The sequence below is a fragment of the Apus apus genome, chromosome 3, assembly GCF_020740795.1.
Source record: "Apus apus isolate bApuApu2 chromosome 3, bApuApu2.pri.cur, whole genome shotgun sequence".
NCBI classification, from domain to species: domain Eukaryota; kingdom Metazoa; phylum Chordata; class Aves; order Apodiformes; family Apodidae; genus Apus; species Apus apus.
In genome coordinates, this window is record NC_067284.1 from 75,995,269 (window position 1) to 76,017,528 (window position 22,260).

The window sequence follows — 22,260 nt, forward strand, 5'->3', positions numbered from 1 at the left end:
AAAAACAATAGGGTACAGGCAGAGGGGAAACAATACTAGAAATAAACTTTGTTTTTCTGTATACAACAAAGTGCATAGACTATAACTAACAACATATAGAATTAAAGCATAAAATAAAATTGTGGGCCTAAAGCACTACTACAACAAAAAGTGAATGCTCTCCAGGTTTTGCTTGAGCTAAGAGGGGCAAGAGGTCTGGAGCTCTTTAAACTCATGATCCATGTGCATGTATCATTACACATGTGAATGTATGTATATGTTTTCATATAAGCACAGAAATATCTTTGTTCTTGTAGTATCATTGAAAGATTCTTTCCTTTGCAACTTACTTGGAAACAAATATTCTTTTTTTAAGATTATCCAAAGACAGTTGGGTGGCCTTCTGGAGGCTGCCCAGCAGCTGGTGACTGAAATAGGCAACCAACTCCTTACTTTTCTGAAATAGATAAAATGTACAGAGTACTTAGTATTGTATTCAGACTGGAATCTGAAGATTATCTCAAAAAGTTTTAAGCCAAACATACTACTTCTTGTCTGAAGCAGTGTTCGCTGTAAGCTAGAAGAGAAGCACCAGGGAAGAAGGGAAAAACACCTTTACGTAAATAAATAAAAGCTGCATGAAAAAGAGAATGTAACCCAATTTGCTTTATTCAGAGACGGAACACTGAGATCTGGCAGAAGTCTCATACTTCTTCAGAAAAACTCTTCATATTAAAACAAACAAACAAACAAAACACCAAAAAAAAGCCAAACAACCCAAAACCAAAAAAAAACCCACCATGAATTATCCAAGAATATTGGTGCATATGTACCCTTTTCAAGAAAGAGAAAAATACAGTAAAATCTGACTGCACTAGATTAAGAGGAAAATAAAAATAGTGCAACATGTACTGATCACTAGTGCAAAATAACAAGAATGCAACCTACTAACATTGATGCATTTGTGCTTGCAAATTTGTGAGTCTTTGTCTTCTAATTCAAGAAAAAAGTACAAAGGTGATCTGTCTTGGCAAATTTGGAAAATGAGCATAGAAGCAATGCTTCTGTCCATCCAAGAAGGAAAGCTTTGGCACAGTAGTCTCCCTAAGCTTTTACACTTACCACTCACATACTGAGAATTTGTTTCATTAAACTGATAAGTTGAAATACATAGAATATACATGTGAAAGTTTAAAATCCCTCCTAAACTCACTTTGTATGGAAGATAGTTCATAATTTTTACATGACATTTCATATTCTCTATGTGATGTTTTTCTGTGACACAGATATCCAGTTACCAAAACTCTAGATATTGTATAGTAATCTGATTCATCTGAACAAAAAATAAATTTTCTTCTCATCACAAAATACCTTCTTAAAGTCATCATCACCACGAAGACCTGCACTACTTGTTTTTCTGTCTTCTTCAGTATTTCCAAACACGATACGCTTTTCTTTTACTATAAATTTAAAAAGTAAATAAATTATTTTTTGTTATCTGAACATGTTTCAAAGCAGGCTGCTCCTCTCTTTACAGGCAAAATAGTATTGCTTTTTATTTTCTTAGTACCTGGATCAGCTAATTGATTATATTTCACACATATTTTTTTTTTATTTTTTATTTTTCCACATCAGGAACCTGGTTAAGAGCCCAGCCTGTAAGCCTCTGCCTAACAGACACCATACACTACAAATATGTTTGCTAAAGACAGGTAGGCAGACATGGATATATCAGCTGGAAACAGAAAAAAAAAATAATCACTATACACAATTTCTAGTTGCATTGAACTATCTGGAGTAGCAACCCTGACTAATGCCCTATACCTGGAGGAAATTGAACCGAGGACAAAAATCCTGTATAAGAAAAGTAGCTCCATTATTGACTAAGCCTGAAAAGATTTATTTTTTTTAAAACAGAATATTTTTCTCCAACTACAAACCATTTCTCCTACAGTGGTACAGGACCTCCTAAAAATCTTTGTAACACAGCACAGGGCAGTGGGAACCAGCCATATTGATGTGAGCCTTCTGTGTTAACAGTCGATAGTCAACTGATGGTACTAATTTAAATTGAGCAGCCAGTAAAACACTAGCATTTGAGATACAATTCTACTGTAGCAGAGAAGGCACAAAGAGAGGGACAGTACCAAATGAGAAAAGAGGAACCAATTTTTTCACTTATGGATGGGGGGAAAGAAAGTTGTAGTTAGCAACTATGAGAAATGGAACCATAATATTCCTCCTCTAGAGCAAATACCTTAGCAATCTAAACAGGACACCATTTAACTCTAGAAACTCCAACAATACAGAATTACCTCTGTATTTCACAGGCTAGTGGTTTAGCTTAGCAGTGGTAAATGAAGGCAGAATTGTGACACAGATGAAACTGTAAGTGGGACAGAGAAGTCTGAAGAAAACTAGCTAAAACAATTCAATTTTTATACATACTAGCTGAATGTACATAACTAGGGAGAGACATTTTTATTTAAATAATCAACATTATCTACCTGGTAACACTTGCTCTTCTGAGGTTTCATTAGGATCTTTAATTTCATAATTACTTTTAAATATAGATACTAGTTCTTGAACAGCATCTTCAATTTCCCTGCTTTTGTGGTTCAATGACTTAGCACATTCCTCAGTGAAAATCTGTTAAATAAAAATATCAATTCATGATCTTAGTATCACTGATTATGTCATTACTGTTCCTCTTCATGGAGAGCAAAAACATTTCCCTGAATATTTTATTCTTCAGACTGAGACTTTTACAATGAAACAGCAACATTTTTAAAAGAAAACTGAGAAACCAAACCCAAAACTTTGTTCAAAATTACAAAAATATTATCTCATATTATCACTAGGTTTTTAATGCTTTTTTCTCAAATTCAATTTTTTGAAATGCAAAGGTATTTTCAGAAGTCAGAAGAAAACCCTGAATATTGAAGGAAGATTAATTAGCTAACTAAGTACATTTTCAGCCTCATTTGGAATAATGAAAACTTTCAAATTCTCAAATATACTTGTTAGAAAGTATTTTTGCTTTTTCCTTTAAAAGACAGTTTGGAAAATATAGGCTGCATATGTCTAAGTATCTTCATATGAAAAACTTATCTAATTATGAAGCAGTCAAATAAATTTTTAAAAATCTACTAAATATTAAGCCTAAGTATCTAAATACCTAAGAATGGATTTATTTTCATTTAAAATATTTCAACCAAAATATTTTAATTTTTTTTTTAATTCTATATTTCTACAGTGAGAATACTTTTCTAGTTTTATATAAATTAACAAAAGCATTATTTCTAACATGCTCCAGAATTCAAGTTCGAAGATGTAAAGTGGCACACACCTTATTGCTGCTCAACATATTCTCTACTTCAGTAGGACCATCTACTGGTAAAGTAATTAAAAGAGTATTTGATATTTCTTTTAACATTACATTAATCCGCACTTCTCTTACAAAATTAACCTAAAAAGAGAAAATCATATTAATAATGTACATTTATCTTAAAAGAATAACATATTCTGGTTTAGAGAGTTCTAAAAGGTATACAGTGTTCTACAGAAAAACAAAAGCTGTGTCTCTCTACGCAGTGAAAATAAAAGAACCTTACACAGTAGAAAATCCTCTAAGAAAGTGAATCCTAACAGAAAGAAAAAAAGCACCAACAAAAAAGACCTCAAGATGAGAGAAGCAGAGAAAAAAGGAAGCACAGCAGTTCCTCATGAGTTATGGTAACTTAGGGGATATTTACAATGGCTAAATACAGTCTGCTTATACCATGAATTATCCTCTTCCTATTATTTATAAAGGAAATCTAGGGAGACAAGTACCCTACAAAAATTTTAGCCTTTGTTAACATACTCTATTACAGACAATCTGGAATATGAACAATGAAAGAATAGATGCAGATCTGGAAATTATACAGTTACAACTGCCACAGAAAAAAACCAAACACCTTAATTGATGAGTGTATGCATTTAAATCCTGCACAGTGTGATAATCTACAAAAGATTATCAATATGCACCATTTCATTTCAGGTAGTCGTTTAAAAATGCAATTTTTGTAATTCATAAGTATCTGCTGGTTCCATGTTGGGAAACAAGACATAAGAATCCTTGAGAAAGTGGAAACTTTACAGGAATTTGGTGCTTCCACCTACTTCACAGATTTCTGGTTATCAGCACCATGTTTTAAAATTCACTGTATAAGTGAAATTAACTTACAGACACTGCAAGCTGAGTACTTCTGCACCATAGCATCAATGATCTAATTTTTGAATGAGGTTCTTTTGACAGCTCAAAGAGCTGCCCAGTCTCAGAAATCAAATGATTGAGTGACAATGGAAAGAATTATCTCCCTGAGATAATGTCCTGAGAACCTCATCAGAAAGTGGTCCCAAGAGTAAGGATAGCTTCTTTAAACTTCTTTTACTTTTGTCCTGAAAGTTTAGATATTGATGGGATGGTGGTGAACTCTTGCTCCATGATGTTACCCACATTTGACTCCTGAAGAACCCTTGCTCTTTTAACAGCAGTTTTAGGCAGGGAGGCAATAACAGTAAGTTAGACCCCAGGTCATTCTAGATATGTAGGATACACTGCTACTAGATTAAATAAAATAGAGTAACGAAACAAGCTATGTTAATATAAGATTATTAGATTCTTGTTCATCGTGTTACTGGCCAGGTATGTAGTTGCAAGGCAGGCAGGGTGCTGCTGTAACTTGCCTGATGGTTTAGTCTTCAGTTCTTCTTTTACTCAGCATAGCTTTTCACTGGGTTTTTAATTCTAAATTTCAGCATTACTACCATTTAGTCAACTGTAACGAAATAAAACTGACTCTGTCCAGTTTTTAATTTTTTCTTGAAATATTCTGCATCTGGGATATCTCATCTGGTTTGTCACAATATCACTCGTGCTTCTGTTTCATATCACTTTTCCCTATTCATTTACAATATCCCATTCACAGCAAGCAAAGGTCTAACCAAGTTTACATATTTTTGTACTGATATGGGGGAGGGTAAGAAAGTCAGAAATAAACACAATCTACATATTTACAGAAAACATAGGGTATCTACAAAATATATGGTTATTTCAGATAGGCTGAGAGATCTGTTAATTTCTTAAATAGCCAATCTTTTTTTCAGCTTTGGGTTTCACTGGCAAACAGAGCATTTAATCAGAATCATGTTTTTCTTGCCATAAAGAAAAAGAAATGGATATACCCACCAGTGACTAATAATCTACCACGGGAGACACTACAATTTAGTATGTTGGTGGGAGATATCACAGCCATACAGTTCAACCATCAAGACAGAAGGATGACATGACTATTAAGGTAAAGTCTTGAGAAGAAAAATAACCAATACAAGTCCTCAAGCATGTTACTGGAATCAAAAGAATTCAGAAATTAAGAGGAAAAAAGCACAGACTTAATCAGTGTGCAGAGAACTGTGAGGGAAAATCACACTTCCTTTCATTACATTATTGAAGGCACAAAGAAGAGCCAGTTTCACAGCATGCCTGCTACAAATACAGCTAATGCTATAAAGTTCTCCCCTGGACAGTTGTTTACATGGTGGTATCTTACATGAAGTCCATTCATGGACAAGCAAGCAAAGAGAAGCAGATGTTCACTCTGAAAATCAGTGTGGCAGTCACAGAATCTGAAAGCAACAGTGGAAATATATTCTACTGCAAGAACAAAAGTGAAGATGAAACATTCAAGGGCAATAATAGGAGAGAATCCTGGATTATGTAATTCTTCAACAGAATAATGTTCTTCAATAAGCAAACAAAATCTCTATGTATTTCAGGTGGTGCAAAAAATAATTACCAAAATGAAGAGCTGTGAACTGAAAAAAAAAATCTCTAAACTGTAATTTCATTAATATAGTGATTAAGTGTATACCTTTTTCAAAAACTCTTTAAATATATCCAGAACTTGATCAGCTTCTTGAAAGAAACTTTCCAGTGTCACAGATGACCAAGTCCATATGGTAAGTCCTTCCCTCAATACATCTTCAATCTAAGCATAAAGATATAATAGATTAAAAAAGAAACATAATTTAAAACAAATGCTATTATTGTTATTATAATCACTCATGTCACTGATGGAAGAAAGAGTTGTGTCTATGTTTTGCAGGAAAGGTTACAAATTTTCACAGAAAAAATAAATAAAAGTGTGCAACACTGGGGAAGGGGAGGGTATTGCTACAGCCTCTGTCGGCAATTTCAAGTATACACACTCAACAAAGACCTTCCCCTTCCTGTTCTCCTTGATACTATCTTTTAGTGGTTCCCACCAACTCCTAAAACTAAAATCAACTCCATTATTAATGTTACAGTTTGTCCTTTAACATATATTTTGACCAACCTCAACAGCACAGTTACTTGTTTTTCAACCTCAGGTATCTATCTAGTGACAATTTTTATTCATCTCTTTTTGAATCGGACTGATCTTCTCCAAATTTTGTCATACCCTTGATGCTAATTTAAAAAAAAAAAAAAAATCTCTCTTCCCTGCTATTTCCCTTACTGAATTCTTGGTAGTTCTTGGTCTGTTTCATTTGGATTTGTCACCACCAGGATCTTCAGCTTGAAGCTCTAATCAGCTCATTTCTCTATTACTGTAGTATCTACACCAAGGTCCTTCTTTCACTGCATATCTTGTACCTTCAAAGCAGATGGGACTCTAAGGAAATCCTATAATACCTCCAGGCTAGGAAAACCAACTTTTCCAGACTCCCAATTTTTACCTACTACTCAAAAACTTCTGATTTCCCTGTGTACAGCTACCACAATTTTTGCCATCCCTGTCATCCTTAAAGTGAGAGAATTTTACTTTAACTTAGTTGTTAAGAAACTTTGAACTGATTTTACTAATTTAATTTTAAACAGCCACCTGCCATAGCTGCTTTTTCCATCTTGACATTTGCCAAGTCATTGCCTGGACTTGATCCACTCACTAATGCTTCTTTTTGCTAGGTCTATACCACAGGTAAAACAAGGATTCAGCTCAAATTGAGACACAGCTATTTGCAATTTCACCTTAATATATAACTTTTTGGAGAATATATTTAACTCCACTATGCTAGGATGGTACTGTTACTGTCAACCAACATAGCCAATATCTAGAAACAGTTTAAGGCTCTACATGAGTTGCTGTCAAGTTATGGCACCAGTGTAGCCGTCTTTGGCTTTATGCTTTCCTCTCTCCTTCTTATATGCCAAAGATTTCTTTCTTCTTCAAAAAACATCATCTTCTGCTGTATGAACAATACTCATCCTTATCTTTTGCCAGTTGTTTCCAGAGGTTTATTATTCCCTCTAGGATATAATCACATTTACAGTAGTATGACTGAAGTGAAGAGACTACCATCGCTTTATCACTCTGCCTTTTATTATTTAACCCATAACGGCAAGGACAATTTTTTTCCCCCTCACATTTCAGTACATAACAACTATGCAGTTATACAAACTTATGCAAACTCTTAAATCTTCTGATGTTATTATTTACAATCAAAAAGGGAAGAGTTACTTAGAACAATAACATACATACACTTGCAAGTGTCTGGCAAAACGAAATGGCTTCTAGGATAGACACTCAGCATCTCAAAAAAACTGTACCTCTAGAGCAGCATATAACCTTTATATATCTCTGAAGGGACTGACTCAATTCACAAGGCTAGTAATTCTCTCTCAGCAAAGACAAAGATCACGACATATAGTACTTCAGCTAAATGAAAAGCACAGCTTCCCATGAAAATTTCTAGAACAGTAGTAAGTGAACATTTACTTCCATGTCAAACACAGGGATTTGTTTAAATAGACCTACAAAGTCCATATTCTTTCTTCTACTGGGTTTACATCTCATAGGCACAAAGATCATTCTACTGTACTACACATTATTTGACCACTGCATGAGGGATGCAAAGAGCAAATTCTTGGTCTTAAAAGTTGAGTAAAATTGATTAAGTTCACAACATGGAGGCTCATCTAAATAATTTTAAATTATGAACTATTATTAAGTTATTCTAATTTCTTCTAAGTATACTGAAGTGCATTTAGTAGTACCAACCTTTTCCATTCTTGGTGCCATTAGATTTACAAAAAAACCTGGTGTTTCTTGATGCAAATCTTCATAACATTGGAGAAGACCCTGTTAATTATCAGAAATGGTAGTATCATGAATATTTTAAGTTTTTTCTTTACTGATGCAAACAACCTGTGATACAACCAAATCACCAACAAAATCATGGAAAGCAGAACAAGCCTACATTTGGAAACAAGTGTAGAATTTTACACAAATACTACATACCTATGTATATAATTTCTGGAATGTAATTACTTTGTATCATGCTACACAACGAAGAATGAAAGCAGTCTTCATGCAACACATTCCTAGTCTTTATGGACAAACCAGATAAAGTTTGATCTTTGTTTAGAGCTAAAGACACCTTGAGCTTTAGTGACTGTACCTTGCAACACCCTCAGGAAACTGGGTATCATATGCTTTAGATAATTAAAGTAATGTATCAACTAATTTTTAAAATATCCTCTTGTCTTATGCATTACACACACACAAATCTTGTATGGTACACCTCATCCCCGTGATATAAGCTTCTCCAAATACTACAACAATAGCAGATACTACAGCAAGTATTGGAAATCTGACTTTCTGGCAGGTAACCTGCAAAATTATTGATGTTTGTGTGGCTCACCATATCTTCCAATCCAGAAGAATTCCAGTCTTTGCTTCTCAAAAACTCAGTAAAACTGTGTTTTATTCATTTTCAGAGAGTGATTACATTTTTAGTAGCTCTAATTATTTCATCATCAGAATATATTTAACGTACCACAGGGTATGAGAAAAAAATATGCTCATATTTAAGTATATACCAGACTGGGTATGAGAAATTTATATGCTTATACTTAAGTATATACCAGCCCACTCAGCAGTTTGTAGAGGTTTTTCCAATGAGATCTTCTATGACCACTTGTGCATTCCACAAATTTACCTTAAATTACCTTATATCCAGATTTAATCCTTACTTCACCATTGAAAAATTGTTATCGTTAATCAGATTTTTCCTTTTTTTTTTTTTTTTTTTTTAAATCATGATAGTTTTTCAGTTTACCTCTAAACGCAACTTGGTTGACTTCAGGTTATCTTCTATTTTTACTATCTTTTTTGCTTGCTCTGGTACTTCCAGCCCCAACTTGATCATACATTTTGTCTCATGAATAATCTCTGGAATTTGGGGATCAAAATTAACCAGAAACTTCCCAGTGTTCGGATGACAAACAAATACTGTGGCTTGTAATGCTGTAAAGACATATTAATATCAGTTTCTAAGCCAAACAATTGTTTCCTTTATATAACTTACTGTGAAACACAGATTTCTAATATTACCATATAGTGATTAAATGTGTATGGTTACTTGTGAAATAGCTTCACATTTTCAATTAAAGAAACTATACAACTGACTATCACCATATTAGCTTCTGCCATATTTATTTTTATTCTCAGAAGCTACATGAGCAGTCTTACTTGTGTCATATTTTTTCGTAGCTCAAGTTAGAAAATTATTAAATTGATTTTCTAAGGACCTGGAAACACAGCACTTACAAGATGCTCAGTATCTTACCGGAATTTGTTAACCCAGAGGACAAATACTTGCACAGAGATGTTGCAAAAATCCAAAACAAAATAAAAGCTCAAACCACAAAACAAAAACCTTTGCTGACTGTGGGATCACAGTATTTTATACTTATAGTTTTACACTAGTTTTGAAGGCCACAGAGGGTGTCCAATTTAAATGGAAAATCTACTAAAAATCCTTTTTTTAAAAAAAAACATCAACTTATAGTCTCGTTTAATCTTAAAATTATAAAGTTTTATTATCATACTTTTTTTTCTAGGCATAAAGTAACACTTGTCCTGAGAGGAACTGGGACGGTACAACTGTGAGCATTATTATAGTGGAAAGAAAACGGGAAGAATTATTTAAATGGCATACAAAAAGAATTTAAATACAAAAATTAACTGTGTGCCTTGAATTTGTTTCACTACTGCTTCCACTCATCTGTCAGTGTACAAAGATTTGTATTCTTGGATGAGCTTATTGGATCATTATTAATTTGTGCATTTTAAGGGTAAATGAGGCTTAAAGTTATCTGATTTTATTTGTGTTAACATTCAATAACCATTTCAATAAAAGCCAATTACGTATTTATATTACTTACGATATTGTAATTGTGAAACTTCCTTCATCCATGCCTTATGATAGGCTATCTCTAATTCCACTATTACACGGACAATTCTGTTGTACAATCGAACAACTTCTTTACCTCCTGAACTTTTCAAAATATTTGACTTTTTCTATTATAAACAGAAAATACTCAACTTTAGCCCGTGTCAAAAGAAAATCATACTATTTGGGTTTTCTCAATTTATCTATTGACCATATATTATGTAAGTTAATATTACAAATTATATTTACAGATTTCTGAAAAGCTGTATAAAGTATTTATGATACTAAATTTTTAACAAGGTAAGAGCAATTACTTTATTATATTGTGATAAACACCTAGTGAAATGGATGCTTAGCTCTACTCAAAATTGAACAGTAAATAAAACCAACTTTAAAAAAAAATCTCCTTTTAAAATCAGTAGTTTTATTTATGTCTGTTTTCTTTGGAGAAGATTTAGGTGATCATTATTCCCATTCTGAGGGAAAGAAGAAAACGAAAACCTCTCTCACACAGAAGTTAACTTGACAAAAGACCCTAGATACTTTGTAGGAGAACATTTCAAGAAATATTACTGCTATAGCAGATCCTAGTATGGCAAGATTCTGACTATTCCACTGGCATAAGGAAATCCAATACCACAAAATTCCTAAGGGTCATCAATGTCAAAGCTTATGTGTCTGGAACCAACCTTCAGCTGTATGTTTAGTGGTACAGAAAATGTAGAACTGAGAAGTTCAGTAATGGAATTCCCTGTTCCCAGACTAGGCCAGAGATCATCTACAGCGAAACTGGTGACCAGATTCTCATTTACAGTACTGCAGCTATTGTGTGGGTCCTTATAATAAACTTGGGTTTTAGTGGTTCCAGAAAATACACAAAATACAATTTCAGAATGTCAGGCAGTCCATATTTATGCCTTAAGTTACTCCCAGCAGTTGCTTGGTAAAGAGAAGGATTCTCCATAGAAGAACCCTATGGTACTACGGGAACATACAAGGTGGTTACTCTGTTAAAATACATGACAAGTCTTATGTACCAGCCTCACTCTGTTTCATTACAAAAAGAAGCAAAACATCACTGGCTGAAATGCTGAAATATTCCCTTGGAAAACATTAAGACAGATGTATTAACAACTCAGTCCATATTACCAGCTTGGGGTGCTGGTTCACTGGTAAGTCAAAGAAACATTTTATCTTGATCTATGACAGTGGTTACCGCAAAGCATTTTTTAAACTAGATATTCACATACAAATAAACAGGTTGCCTAGTAGATGAGAAGTAGCACCATCATTGCCAGAAACATTATGGTCACTCTACCAAAGTAAGACAGTTCACTGTAACACAAAACACCTAAGTTTTCCTCAGACCAACGTACATGGAAATAGTTGATTGGTTCATATATCCTCTTGTATAGTTGCCTCGCCCACCGTATTTTTCCTGCAACGGGTGGCATGTTTCGAGCGAGAGGAGGGTCATCTTTCTGAATCTGGTAAAGCTACGATAAGAACAGTATCTTTAAGCACATGGATTAAAAATCTGTTGAAACGTTAAAATGTTTTTCCTCTGGTACCACCATTTCTTCCTCCTCCCAAAGAGATTAAATTTGTGTGGAGTCATACAACAGTTCATTAAGAGAAAATTTATTCCTTCCCCCACTTTCTACTCTTTTGAGCTGCACACATTGATACCACTGTTGCTATGTCTCCTGTTCTTGTTACTTCATGCAGTTTCTCAGCTGTGCTTACTTATGACAGCCCTGAATACACCAAAAGGCACTGCAAACCTAGGAGCTGAGTAGCCAGCATTCAAGGCCAAGCCTGACAGGTGCAGCTCTGTAATTTCTGAGCCATCTGCTGTGAAAGAAAGCTGTGTAACAGGGTGTTGCAAGAACCCTTGTTGCTACTCAAGCCACTTTGCTTGAGATCTGCCTTTAGGCAAGGCCTAAGCTATATTGTTCACCAAGAGTGAACAATACCTGAATAGAAACTTCAACATTGTTCTCCAGACATATACACCTGACTAATGGCTAACATTTGAGGAGTCAGGCATCATGATTCATGCAGGTCCCTTCCAACTCAGGATAATCTACAATTCTGTGATTCACTCTTTTCTACAAACTCCTCAATATTCACGTACAGACTCCTGGCTACATAGCCCATGCTTTTACCTGCTCACTGAACGGATGCATTATACTCAAGAAAAATTTGGCCTTCTGTTAGCACATACCAAGTCTGAAATGCACAGACTTTTGAACCAGTATTGTAGCGAGAGGATCTCTTTATCAGAAATAACTTGCCTGGCAAAGATACAAAGCAACCCAACAATATCTACTAAATAGCTAGAACTATCCACTATATTGGTGACATATTCTTCAACAGAAAGAAGATTAATATTTGTATCCACCAAACTTTTAGCATGCCAACTCATGCTGTAGTAACACAAACAGCTGTACTGCTTAAGCAGACACCACTCTTCACTTACTTAAGGGCATGTCTTCTTACCCCTACACTGTCTCCTGCACAGTTCCAAGAAAACTGGCTTCATGATGAACTTAAGAGAGGAATTGTTATGGGTGGAACTCCCTCAGAAAATGTATCTGTTCTTTTGGCTGGGAAAAAGCAGCCAGGGGTAGAGTCAGCAATTTCTTAAGCAGGCAGTGCTGCTGAAAGTATGTTCATCAAATTAAGCCAATAATGAGAGGTTCAGGAAGTGTTATATATAGTGATTAGATAGGGAAATGACACTGGAGAGAGTATTCAAAGCACCTATGCCAGGCTATAGCTTTAAGTCACTGTTTGAAGTAAGTTTCTGGTAAGTGCAGGGTTTACAGATAATTAGCTCCTCATGTAAACATGTATCATTCATTTGAAAAAACATAAACATCTCTAAAAAAGTATTTGCATCAGTCTGGTTTTCCAGATTTGCTTTATACTCACTGAAGAAAAATGGCCATGACAAGGGAATTATTTAAATCTTCAGGTTAGCACATAAAAACAGGTGAGATTAAGTGACTCTAGAATACTAATTTCTTTCTTTACTAGAAAGGGAGTATGGATGTCTAGCTCTGATGCAGATTTTTATTTTGCAGACATACAAAGTCAGGTTAGATTAAATCCTCTTTAAATGTTTAAAGTCAAGTAACAAGCTAAATGTCATTTATGCTACAGTCATGGTACACCGCACGTATCATGGAAAATTACATTATAAGGAATATAAATGCAGTTTTCCTATATTTTATATCTATTTTATGCTGTCATGGCATTAAGTAATAGCCATGTATAAAGGCAAATTAATGGCAAAGGCCTTATATAATAAAAAATCCTGAAAAGTATATGCAGCTTGTGTACACAGCCAATTAACACACTATTTTTTGGTCTTTAATTGGTAAAGAAATAACTGAAAATATTTTGGTTTAAAAGGTAAAATGGTGATGACACAATTGCCTGCTACAGCATGTATGACATATTGCCTACACACGAGTCTGTTTCCTGTAACAGGAAAATAGAAGTATGATAAATTGAGCATTGACAGCTTGTTAGTGAAATAGGCAGAATTTTAAAAATTCATATTAAAAAAACTGCTCTTATTTTAAAGATCAATTGTTTAAAACTTATTGTTTAAAACCTATGGCAAAGAAATTAAATACCTTTTTAATAGCTTCAAGTTCTCCCACATAATGTTGAAGAATACAATGAACTGTATGTACTGTTTCTTCTTCAAGGCATGGCATTCTCAGATTTTTGAACCTGCATTAAAAATGAGTATTCAAAATTGTATTTGTAAAACACACCATATTATTACTAAATTATTAAATTATTATTTTTTTTATGTTGAGGCACTTGCATGTTACATAAAATGAAAGAAGCTCAAATCTAGGAAACGCTTCTGGATCTGGGAATTTTTTTTTTGCTTTGAGCAAGTTTAAGCAAGTTGAAAAGTTCTGCTCTGGTGGTTTTTTTGTTGTTGGTTTTGCTGCTGTTGTGGGGTTTTTTAGGTTTTTCTTTTAGTATTATCCTATATATACAACAAACTGTAATGAAATTAAGAAACAGGAGAATATATTGATTACCAAAGGAAAGCTAAAATACATCTTTTATGATTATTACAAGGTTCATAACACTAATAATGAAAAATTATTGATTAGGCTCCTTTTTCTAATATTTTCTGTGTTGTCTAAAGGTGCTAATCAGTAATTTGAAGTTACTTTAAAATGTTTAAAATCAAAATTGCCAGTACCTTTGAAGTAACTGAAGTGCATGCTGTGAAGTCAAAATTCTCTGAAAACAGTTACGCATAAATGTCTGTATCTGTATCTAAAGAATATGAAATTTAGTATAGTCTTCTAGAAATACAACAGTATTTTCATGTCTAATAATTTCTTAACATAGTTTAATTTGAAATTGTTACTGCCTAAAGCACAAAATAGCAGCCTTCACTGATCTTTGTTCCATATAATGAATAAATAGCTGGTGCCAGCCAGGTGATCTCTTAAAATGCCAGTCGATTTTAGCAAAGAATCAAATAATCTATTCAAAATAGTCACCGCTTTATTCTGCTCGAAATCTAATCATGTGTCTCCAAGACTAATAAACCATCTCCACGTAGAGCATTCTCTAAGGTCTCAATTTTTGTCATTTTGGCTGCAGAGTGATTAGTCTTCAGTGAGGACTGTATGATACATTTCACAGCTTCCTTCAAAAGGAAGAGAAAGAATGCAGAAAGCCTCCCACCAGACAAACTTTATGCCCTTTGGAAGAACAATGTATCTTATTCACAGTTCAAAGTCTCACTGGCATTCCAGCATATACTGAGTGAATAGTGATGAGATTCTACTCAGAGTTACAGGTAGCAATATAATTTACCTCTAAACCTTCAATTTTTGCCATGAAGTTCATGAAGTCCATGTCAAATTCTGTTGTTCGTGGATCAAGGATGTCATAGTGCTTCTTTTGAACACTTTGGTAGATATTTCTGAATTTTATTGCTATAGCATCTATCCCTTCGATGGTAGACAGATTCAGTGCAGAAAAAGTTTCTACAACATTTATAATTTCTGTAATCTGAAATATAAATGTTATATTCATGTTCATAACATTATTTGTTACTTCTTCTATATACTAAAACCTGAGTAAAATACAACAAGCAATAGCCACCTCTCTCTAACTACTGCATTTGGAAATGCACTGCTTCTGAGCTTCTAAGTCAACAACAGAGCCTGGTTACTTCCATTCTCAGTATCAGTTCGCACCACAACCCAATGCAAAGTAAAATATTCATTTTTCTTGATGGTAAATGATTTCCTTTCTATATTTGTTAGATTCAATAGTATAATATGGGAAGAGAGTTTAAACATGACATATACATAATGATGACACAAAGATATTTCACAGAATAAAAATACTTAACCATACAGATTAGTGTATATACTTCATGATAAGGAAAACCAGCAAAGACTCACAGAATTCCTACCCTGTGATGACTGCCTCATTACCCTCTTACACCTTGTCTCACCGTATTCTGCACCAAGGAGCACCTATTATCTATTCCATGCAAACTCTGTGAATACTAGCTTAAAATCCTTTCATTGGGTTAGAAAACTAAATGTTAAGACCACCCCAAGAAGAAGAATAATATGAAGAAATGTTTGGCAGTAACAGGCATTTTTAATGCCTTAGGACACCATTCAGAAAAGCAAAGGTGTGTTATTTTTCACGTAAGTTTATGTATCCTAAAATAATGAACTGAATCTAAATCTCTCCATCCTAACAGAGATAAACTAACAAATTCAGAAGGACATTGTGAGGTAATTGCCTAAATTACTGGGACTTACTCTGTGTAAATGCCTGATTTCTCTCTTCAAAGAGTTAGAAACTCCTTCACAGGCTGATTAAGAGCATGTGTGTTGACAAGTGTTGACCTTGCAAAATTTTATTTGGAGAAGCCCTTCTTATTGATCATAACAGCACACAATATACTCACTTTTTCCAATCTCCTACAAAAAGCGTTGGCTTTTCCAAAAATGTACAATTCTGATACTTCAAATCTCTTTTCTCCTAGAGTTTCCAGAATCTCTTGTCTTGTTTTATGAAAGCATTTCTTGTATTCATTAAATAGAACCATGCACTCCTATAAAATGAAGGAAGAAATACCATACTCATTATGCTATGTTGATGGGAGAGAGACTGGAGAACTCAAACCTATGGTCATACCAAACAGGTTAATTATCACTGAATCTAGTTTCATTCCCCAGACAGTAATGCCTGACTGTGATTTTCTTTCATTATGTATAGCAAATACTTGCAACATATGAACATACAACAGCATACAGTGCTGTGAAAGACTTAACACTGGGAAATGAGTAACCAAAAAAGAAAGTTTTAGTTCTTGTTAAAGGAGAGTGGTTTAGAGGCCAGCAAAGAGCAAATGATGACTCCTGCTCTAAAGAAGACATCTGAATATTAAGAAAAGCTATTAGCTTAATTAAGAATGTCCAGACTGTTCTCTGGATAAGGAGAGAGCTTGACATAACAGGGTAGTCCAGCTACAACTTGCAAAGGACTTAAAGGAAATTGGTTCTACAAATTGGCATATGCTGACAAGTCTGAGTTAGAGTGAGACTGAAGAATAAATCATCTTTCTAAGTCAATTATTTACTTAAAATACTAAGACCTTATCAGATATAAAAGATTGACTGGTGAGAAATGCAAAGTCTATGATCACTGGAATACAAAATCTTCTGTCAATTCTTGAAAAACAGCAAGCAGATTATATCACAATATACTGGCAGTCACCAGACTGTCTGGACATATAAGTATATATAACAATTGGCTATAAATTACAGAAAATGAAAAAGGTCTGCACTGAAAGGAATGTTCAGGTCTTCAAGAATATACAGATACTACAGATCAACATTATTAGAAAATGGGCTTATACTTCTCTCATAGAATAATGAGAGCTCATCAGCTGCAGAACATTCACAAGATGACCTCAATTAGGTAGATGAATTATTAAAATAAAATCATCTTGTCAGGCTAGGAAAAACACATTCAATACATTTTCTTTTGTAACTCTGGACCTAATTTTTAAAGGAATGTGAAATCCTGAAATCCTATGCCTTCTTGGGCAAGAAAAGTCAGTAGCTGAGATGTGGTATAGGAGAAGGTGGAAATGAGGTCAGTATTGACAACCAGGAACCCCTCAGCTGGATGCATTTTGTCACAGCATATTGCATGGGCTTAATTTGTTCTTATTATGTCACCATCAGCTGAATAAAACTACGCTTTTAGCACTGAATTTTCATGGTGTGCCTAGAAAGCCTGGTACTGGAAGAGCTACTGCAATGAAGTGGGGGTCTATTCAAATACCAGACTGCCCATGACAGAGCAAGATGTCATCACATCAGATACCCTCAAAAAGAAAGAATGTGGCTTATGCAGGATGAGAAAATTCCTTGTTTGTACATATGGTGAAGGTGCCAATTCCAAGGTCAATGATGGGCTACCCTGATAAAGATGAAGCTGTTCTAATTCCAACAAATGCCAGTGGGCTAAGGAATGGGAAAACACTCAAAGCATCATGAAATAGAACAGTAAAGAGGTGGGAAGTACTTGATACATATTGATATGTACTTTCTTGTGCATATCAATAGGTAATCAATAGATACGATACGTAAATAATAAAATACTAAAATACAAACCTTAATTTTTCCAGTGACTGTGGATGTCTTCTGCTCCCAGGGAGAAGACAAGCCATCATCTGTAATATATGCTCTACATGTCCTGACCATTTGGTTTGTAATCTAGTGCAAACAAATGAAAACAAATAGATCTGAAGCTTATAAAGAAATTTTCCTGTTTCACAAAAACCTAACAAAATTCCCACATGCATGCAGTAGTGCTAACAGAGTTCAGATACATCTCGCCTGTGGAAATAATAGTGGCTCAATAATATATGTAATTTACTTTACAAACACTCTATTAAAAGTCTTAGAACACTCCCAGAGGTGTATTTAAGTCCAAGCAAGTATTTTTAAGTTCTACAAGTCCAGCAATACCTATGCATAAACACAGAATGTCACCAACTATAACTCAAGAACAAAGAGTTATTTAACTCTAACTATTCTTCTCTTACATTGACATCTTTACACTTTGCAGTGCATGCACCCTTATTTAAAAACTTCCAATACAGAATTTTTTAATCTAGCAGTATGTCTTTACCCTGGTCTCCCATGGCTATGAAAAGGAGAGAAGATTCTTGTACTTCTCAAGAACAAAAATCCAAAGTTTGTAATGACAGAAAGGAGTACAGGAATGAATGCAGATATGAAAAACACATCTCAGAGAACAGCTACAGTTAGATAGTATTTTTTGTCTGTTAAATAATATGAACAATTCAAAACAGTTCTTCTGGCACAGAAGAGTACTGTAAGCAGTTCTGAAGAATTCCTGACTAAACAAAGACTGAAAACTGCAGCAACAAAGGCAGCCTCACACTGTAATACAATTACTGGTGAAATTGTAGATTTGACCTCCAGCAACACCTCTGGTGATGCTTAAATGGAAGCAAATGGTAAGGGGGACCTTAAGACATGGAACTGAAAATAGAGCTTTTGACTTGCTATTACTTAGCATAGCTTAATGTAACCAGTTTCTTATTAGCCTCTAAAGTGAAATGCTCAGTCCTTTAGGCAATTAAATAATAGACACTAGCAAGTGTCAGTACACAAACATATAAAAACCAATTACATGATAGGCAACATAAACGTTGCTACATAATCTGTACATAACATCTGATGTATGGAAAACAGTAATGGATAAATCTAGCCTCAAAAAAGCATGTATTTCTTAATATGCTAGTTCAAATTGAATTGTAACTAAACTTTACACTAAAACCTAGAGTGTTCTAAAAAAAGAAAACCCACACAAAAACCTGTAATTTTAAAAAAAAAAAAAATTGTGTAAGAAAGGTCTACTATGAATTCTCCCTATATGCCTACTGGAGGTTTGTATTTCAGTTATGAAGGTTTTCTTTGTTCTAAAACCATTACAAAAACCAGCTCTTCCTGCATTTAAAACCTGGAATTCTGCAAATGACATTGGTATAATTACCTAGCTGATCTTAATTTTCTGTTTAAGGTAGCAAAGTTTATGACCTGAGATTCAATTAACTTTTCAAGTATGACTTGCTTCTGGAGACAGGAACCTTTTGTCTTTCATGCATTTTGGGGGAATAGCGTGGCCAGATTGATGGCCATCTGCTTAATTAGGTCTTCAAGACTGATAAAAAACCTTTGTGGATTTAGTGATTTAGAAAACAACTGAGCAGATTAATTCAGATCAGAAGACTAATCAAGAAGGTAAGAAAAAAACTAATTTTGCTGAACCAAGAATGACAACTTCCTTGTAGAAGACAAGTCTCTAATCCAAGTTCAATCCTCTCCTGATCAACAGACTTCTCTTTCTTTCCAATGCAGACACCCACTATTTATAACCATTTTTTAACAAAAGTCCTGCTGATTCAAACAAAACAAGGTGTCGTGGTGGTTTTTTTCTGAAAACCCACATATTTTTATAATATAATTACTATATTTACCTTTATAAACAATGATGTCATTCTTTCAGAAGTATTGTAGTACTTTGAAAATCTGTGAATCATTTGTATAGCATGTATCAAGTTTGGTATTCCATGTGTCATTGATACCTTAAAGCAGAGTTTTAAAAGAAGTTTTATTTTCAATTCTTGACAACTGTAGTTATATCCCAATGACAACTTCTAAATTACATTTTTCCCTAAGTTACATGAACCAGACTTCAAAATGCCATGGCGTTTTACCAGAAGGTTTTTTGGAAAATAACAATAAAAATAAATCTCAAAAAAGTTTTAAACTTTAATAAAAGCATGAAACTCTTAGATTATTTGGTGATAAATCAGAATAAATACATTAATATGAATATTTTAATATACTATTTTGATCATAAAAATGGCACCATAATTCAAAAAGCTCAGGCTGCATTTTTGGCAGAGAAGATTCTTCTGGCAGCTGAGAGTGGTTGTCTGTGATTAATGCTTTTGTTTTCCTTCAGATACAGCTGTTAAATATACGCTATCCAATTACACTGTGATAATAATAATTACATTAAATGTATCATTCAAACATTTCACAAAACTCATGAAAGAACTTTCATAATGTTAATTTAATCAATGAGTTCCTAATTCTCTCAATCATCATACGAAACTTCTAAATCTTTCACACATTTCATGAAATCATTGTTCATATCATTAAAATGAAACTGGTAATACAAGTATTCTGTAATTCAATCACTTCCAAAGTATTTTGGAATACTTTAGGAAGGGAGGTCATCCAGAGGGACCTTGACAGGCTTGAGAGGTGGGCCCGTGCAAACTACACAAAGTCCAGCAAGGCCAAGGGCAAGGTGCTACACCTGGGCTGGGACAATCCCAAGCACAAATACAGACTGGGTGGAGACTGGACTGAGAGCAGTCCTGAGGAAAAGGACTTGTGAATGTTGGTTGGTGAGAAGCTCAACACGAGCTGGCAATGTGTGCTTACAGACCACAAAGCCAACTGTGTCCTGGGCTGCATCAAAAGCAGGGTAGCCAACAGGTCAAGGGAGGGGATTCTTCCTTTCTCCTCTGCCCTTGGGAGACCCCAACCTGGAGTACAGGGTCCAGTTCTGGAGTCCCCAACATAAGAAGGACATGGAGCTCCTGAAGAGAGTCCAGAGGAGGGCCACAAACATGATTAGAGGGTTGAAGCACCTCTCCTTTGAAAACAGACTGAGAAAGTTGGAGTTGTTCAGCCTGGAGAAGAGAAGGCTCCAGGGGAGACCTTATAGTGGCCTTCCAGTACCTGAAGGGGTTACAGGAAAGCTAGGGAGGGACTTTTTATAAGGCCTTGTAGTGCTACAATGATGCATAATGGCTTTAAGCTGAAAGAGAGTAGATTTAGATTAGACATTAGAAATAAATTCTTCACTGTGAGGGTGGTGAGACACTGAAGCTTGCTCAGGAAGTTGTGGCTGCCCCCTCCCTGAAAGCGTTCAAGGCCAGGTTGGATGGGACTCTGAGCAGCTTGGTCTAGTGGGAGGTGTCCCAGCCCATGGCACAGGGAGGTGGAACTAGATAATCTTTAAGGTTCCTTTCGACCCAAACCTTTCTGTGATTCTATGTTGGAAAAACAGTGGGGAAAAAAAAGGTGGGAAGTCATTAACGTTATCAAGGATTTATCAGAGTTGCAATTCAGAACGTCAAGAAAAAGTTATTTTGACTGTCATCCCTTAAGAGAGAAGCCATAATACTAGAATTAACTTTGGGCTGCAAAATCAACATAAACGCACTAATACTGTGGACAGACATATCAGGCATTTGCACTTGGTAGAACAGTGTCAAATAAAGGCTGTATGATATAAAAACAACCCTCAGTGTCCACATGTTGTTCATCACCACCAATCTCTCCCCAAACAAATGGGATCAGGTGATTCTAAGTCTACTGGTTTTCTTTTTAATCCTTGCCAAAAAAAATAAAACTCTGAATTCTAGAATATATAGAGATTTCTCCGATTGAAAGTCATGAGTTAAACACTCATTCTAAACTTTCATATAGTAACCCACTTCAGCCACATTTGTGACTATGTATGATACAACATACATCAATTGTCATATTTTATGTACACCCAAATATCATATTAAATCTGCAGGTACTCTATTCCTGATCCATTAATATTAAAAATAATTTCAATATCAGCTTTTAAATTCAACTCAATCCAGCACGGAGCTCTTTTTAAAACGAGATATATTTAAGTTGGATGACAGTATTTTTAAGCATACCATAGAAAATCCTACCTAAATTATCTTTATCTCTGGAACAATGTTCCAAGAGATGAAACAAATCTAAATTGTTCCAGATTAAACAAAGAACTACGGTTAATTATTCAGTAAAATGATGACCTCTTCAATGGTTTTCCACCCACAAATGTCAGCCTTTGTCTAAAAATAGTTTT

The 22,260-nt window shown here is 34.6% G+C and overlaps 1 protein-coding gene across 1 annotated transcript in view; it reads right to left on the reverse strand.

Annotated features, from left to right (window-relative positions):
• The window catches only part of DNAH8 (dynein axonemal heavy chain 8), a 132,861-nt gene that overhangs the window by 99,001 nt on the left and 11,600 nt on the right, over positions 1 to 22,260 (reverse strand). The window contains exons 10-24 of the mRNA XM_051615043.1: positions 19,832 to 19,939; positions 17,937 to 18,038; positions 16,220 to 16,366; positions 15,103 to 15,300; positions 14,477 to 14,553; positions 13,887 to 13,986; positions 11,616 to 11,735; positions 10,232 to 10,367; positions 9,124 to 9,311; positions 8,064 to 8,144; positions 5,895 to 6,011; positions 3,329 to 3,448; positions 2,487 to 2,628; positions 1,351 to 1,439; positions 330 to 436 (exon numbers count right to left, since the gene is read on the reverse strand). Of these exons, the coding sequence (XP_051471003.1) occupies positions 330 to 436; positions 1,351 to 1,439; positions 2,487 to 2,628; positions 3,329 to 3,448; positions 5,895 to 6,011; positions 8,064 to 8,144; positions 9,124 to 9,311; positions 10,232 to 10,367; positions 11,616 to 11,735; positions 13,887 to 13,986; positions 14,477 to 14,553; positions 15,103 to 15,300; positions 16,220 to 16,366; positions 17,937 to 18,038; positions 19,832 to 19,939 (1,832 nt within the window). The remainder of the gene's footprint in view (positions 1 to 329; positions 437 to 1,350; positions 1,440 to 2,486; positions 2,629 to 3,328; positions 3,449 to 5,894; positions 6,012 to 8,063; positions 8,145 to 9,123; positions 9,312 to 10,231; positions 10,368 to 11,615; positions 11,736 to 13,886; positions 13,987 to 14,476; positions 14,554 to 15,102; positions 15,301 to 16,219; positions 16,367 to 17,936; positions 18,039 to 19,831; positions 19,940 to 22,260) is intronic.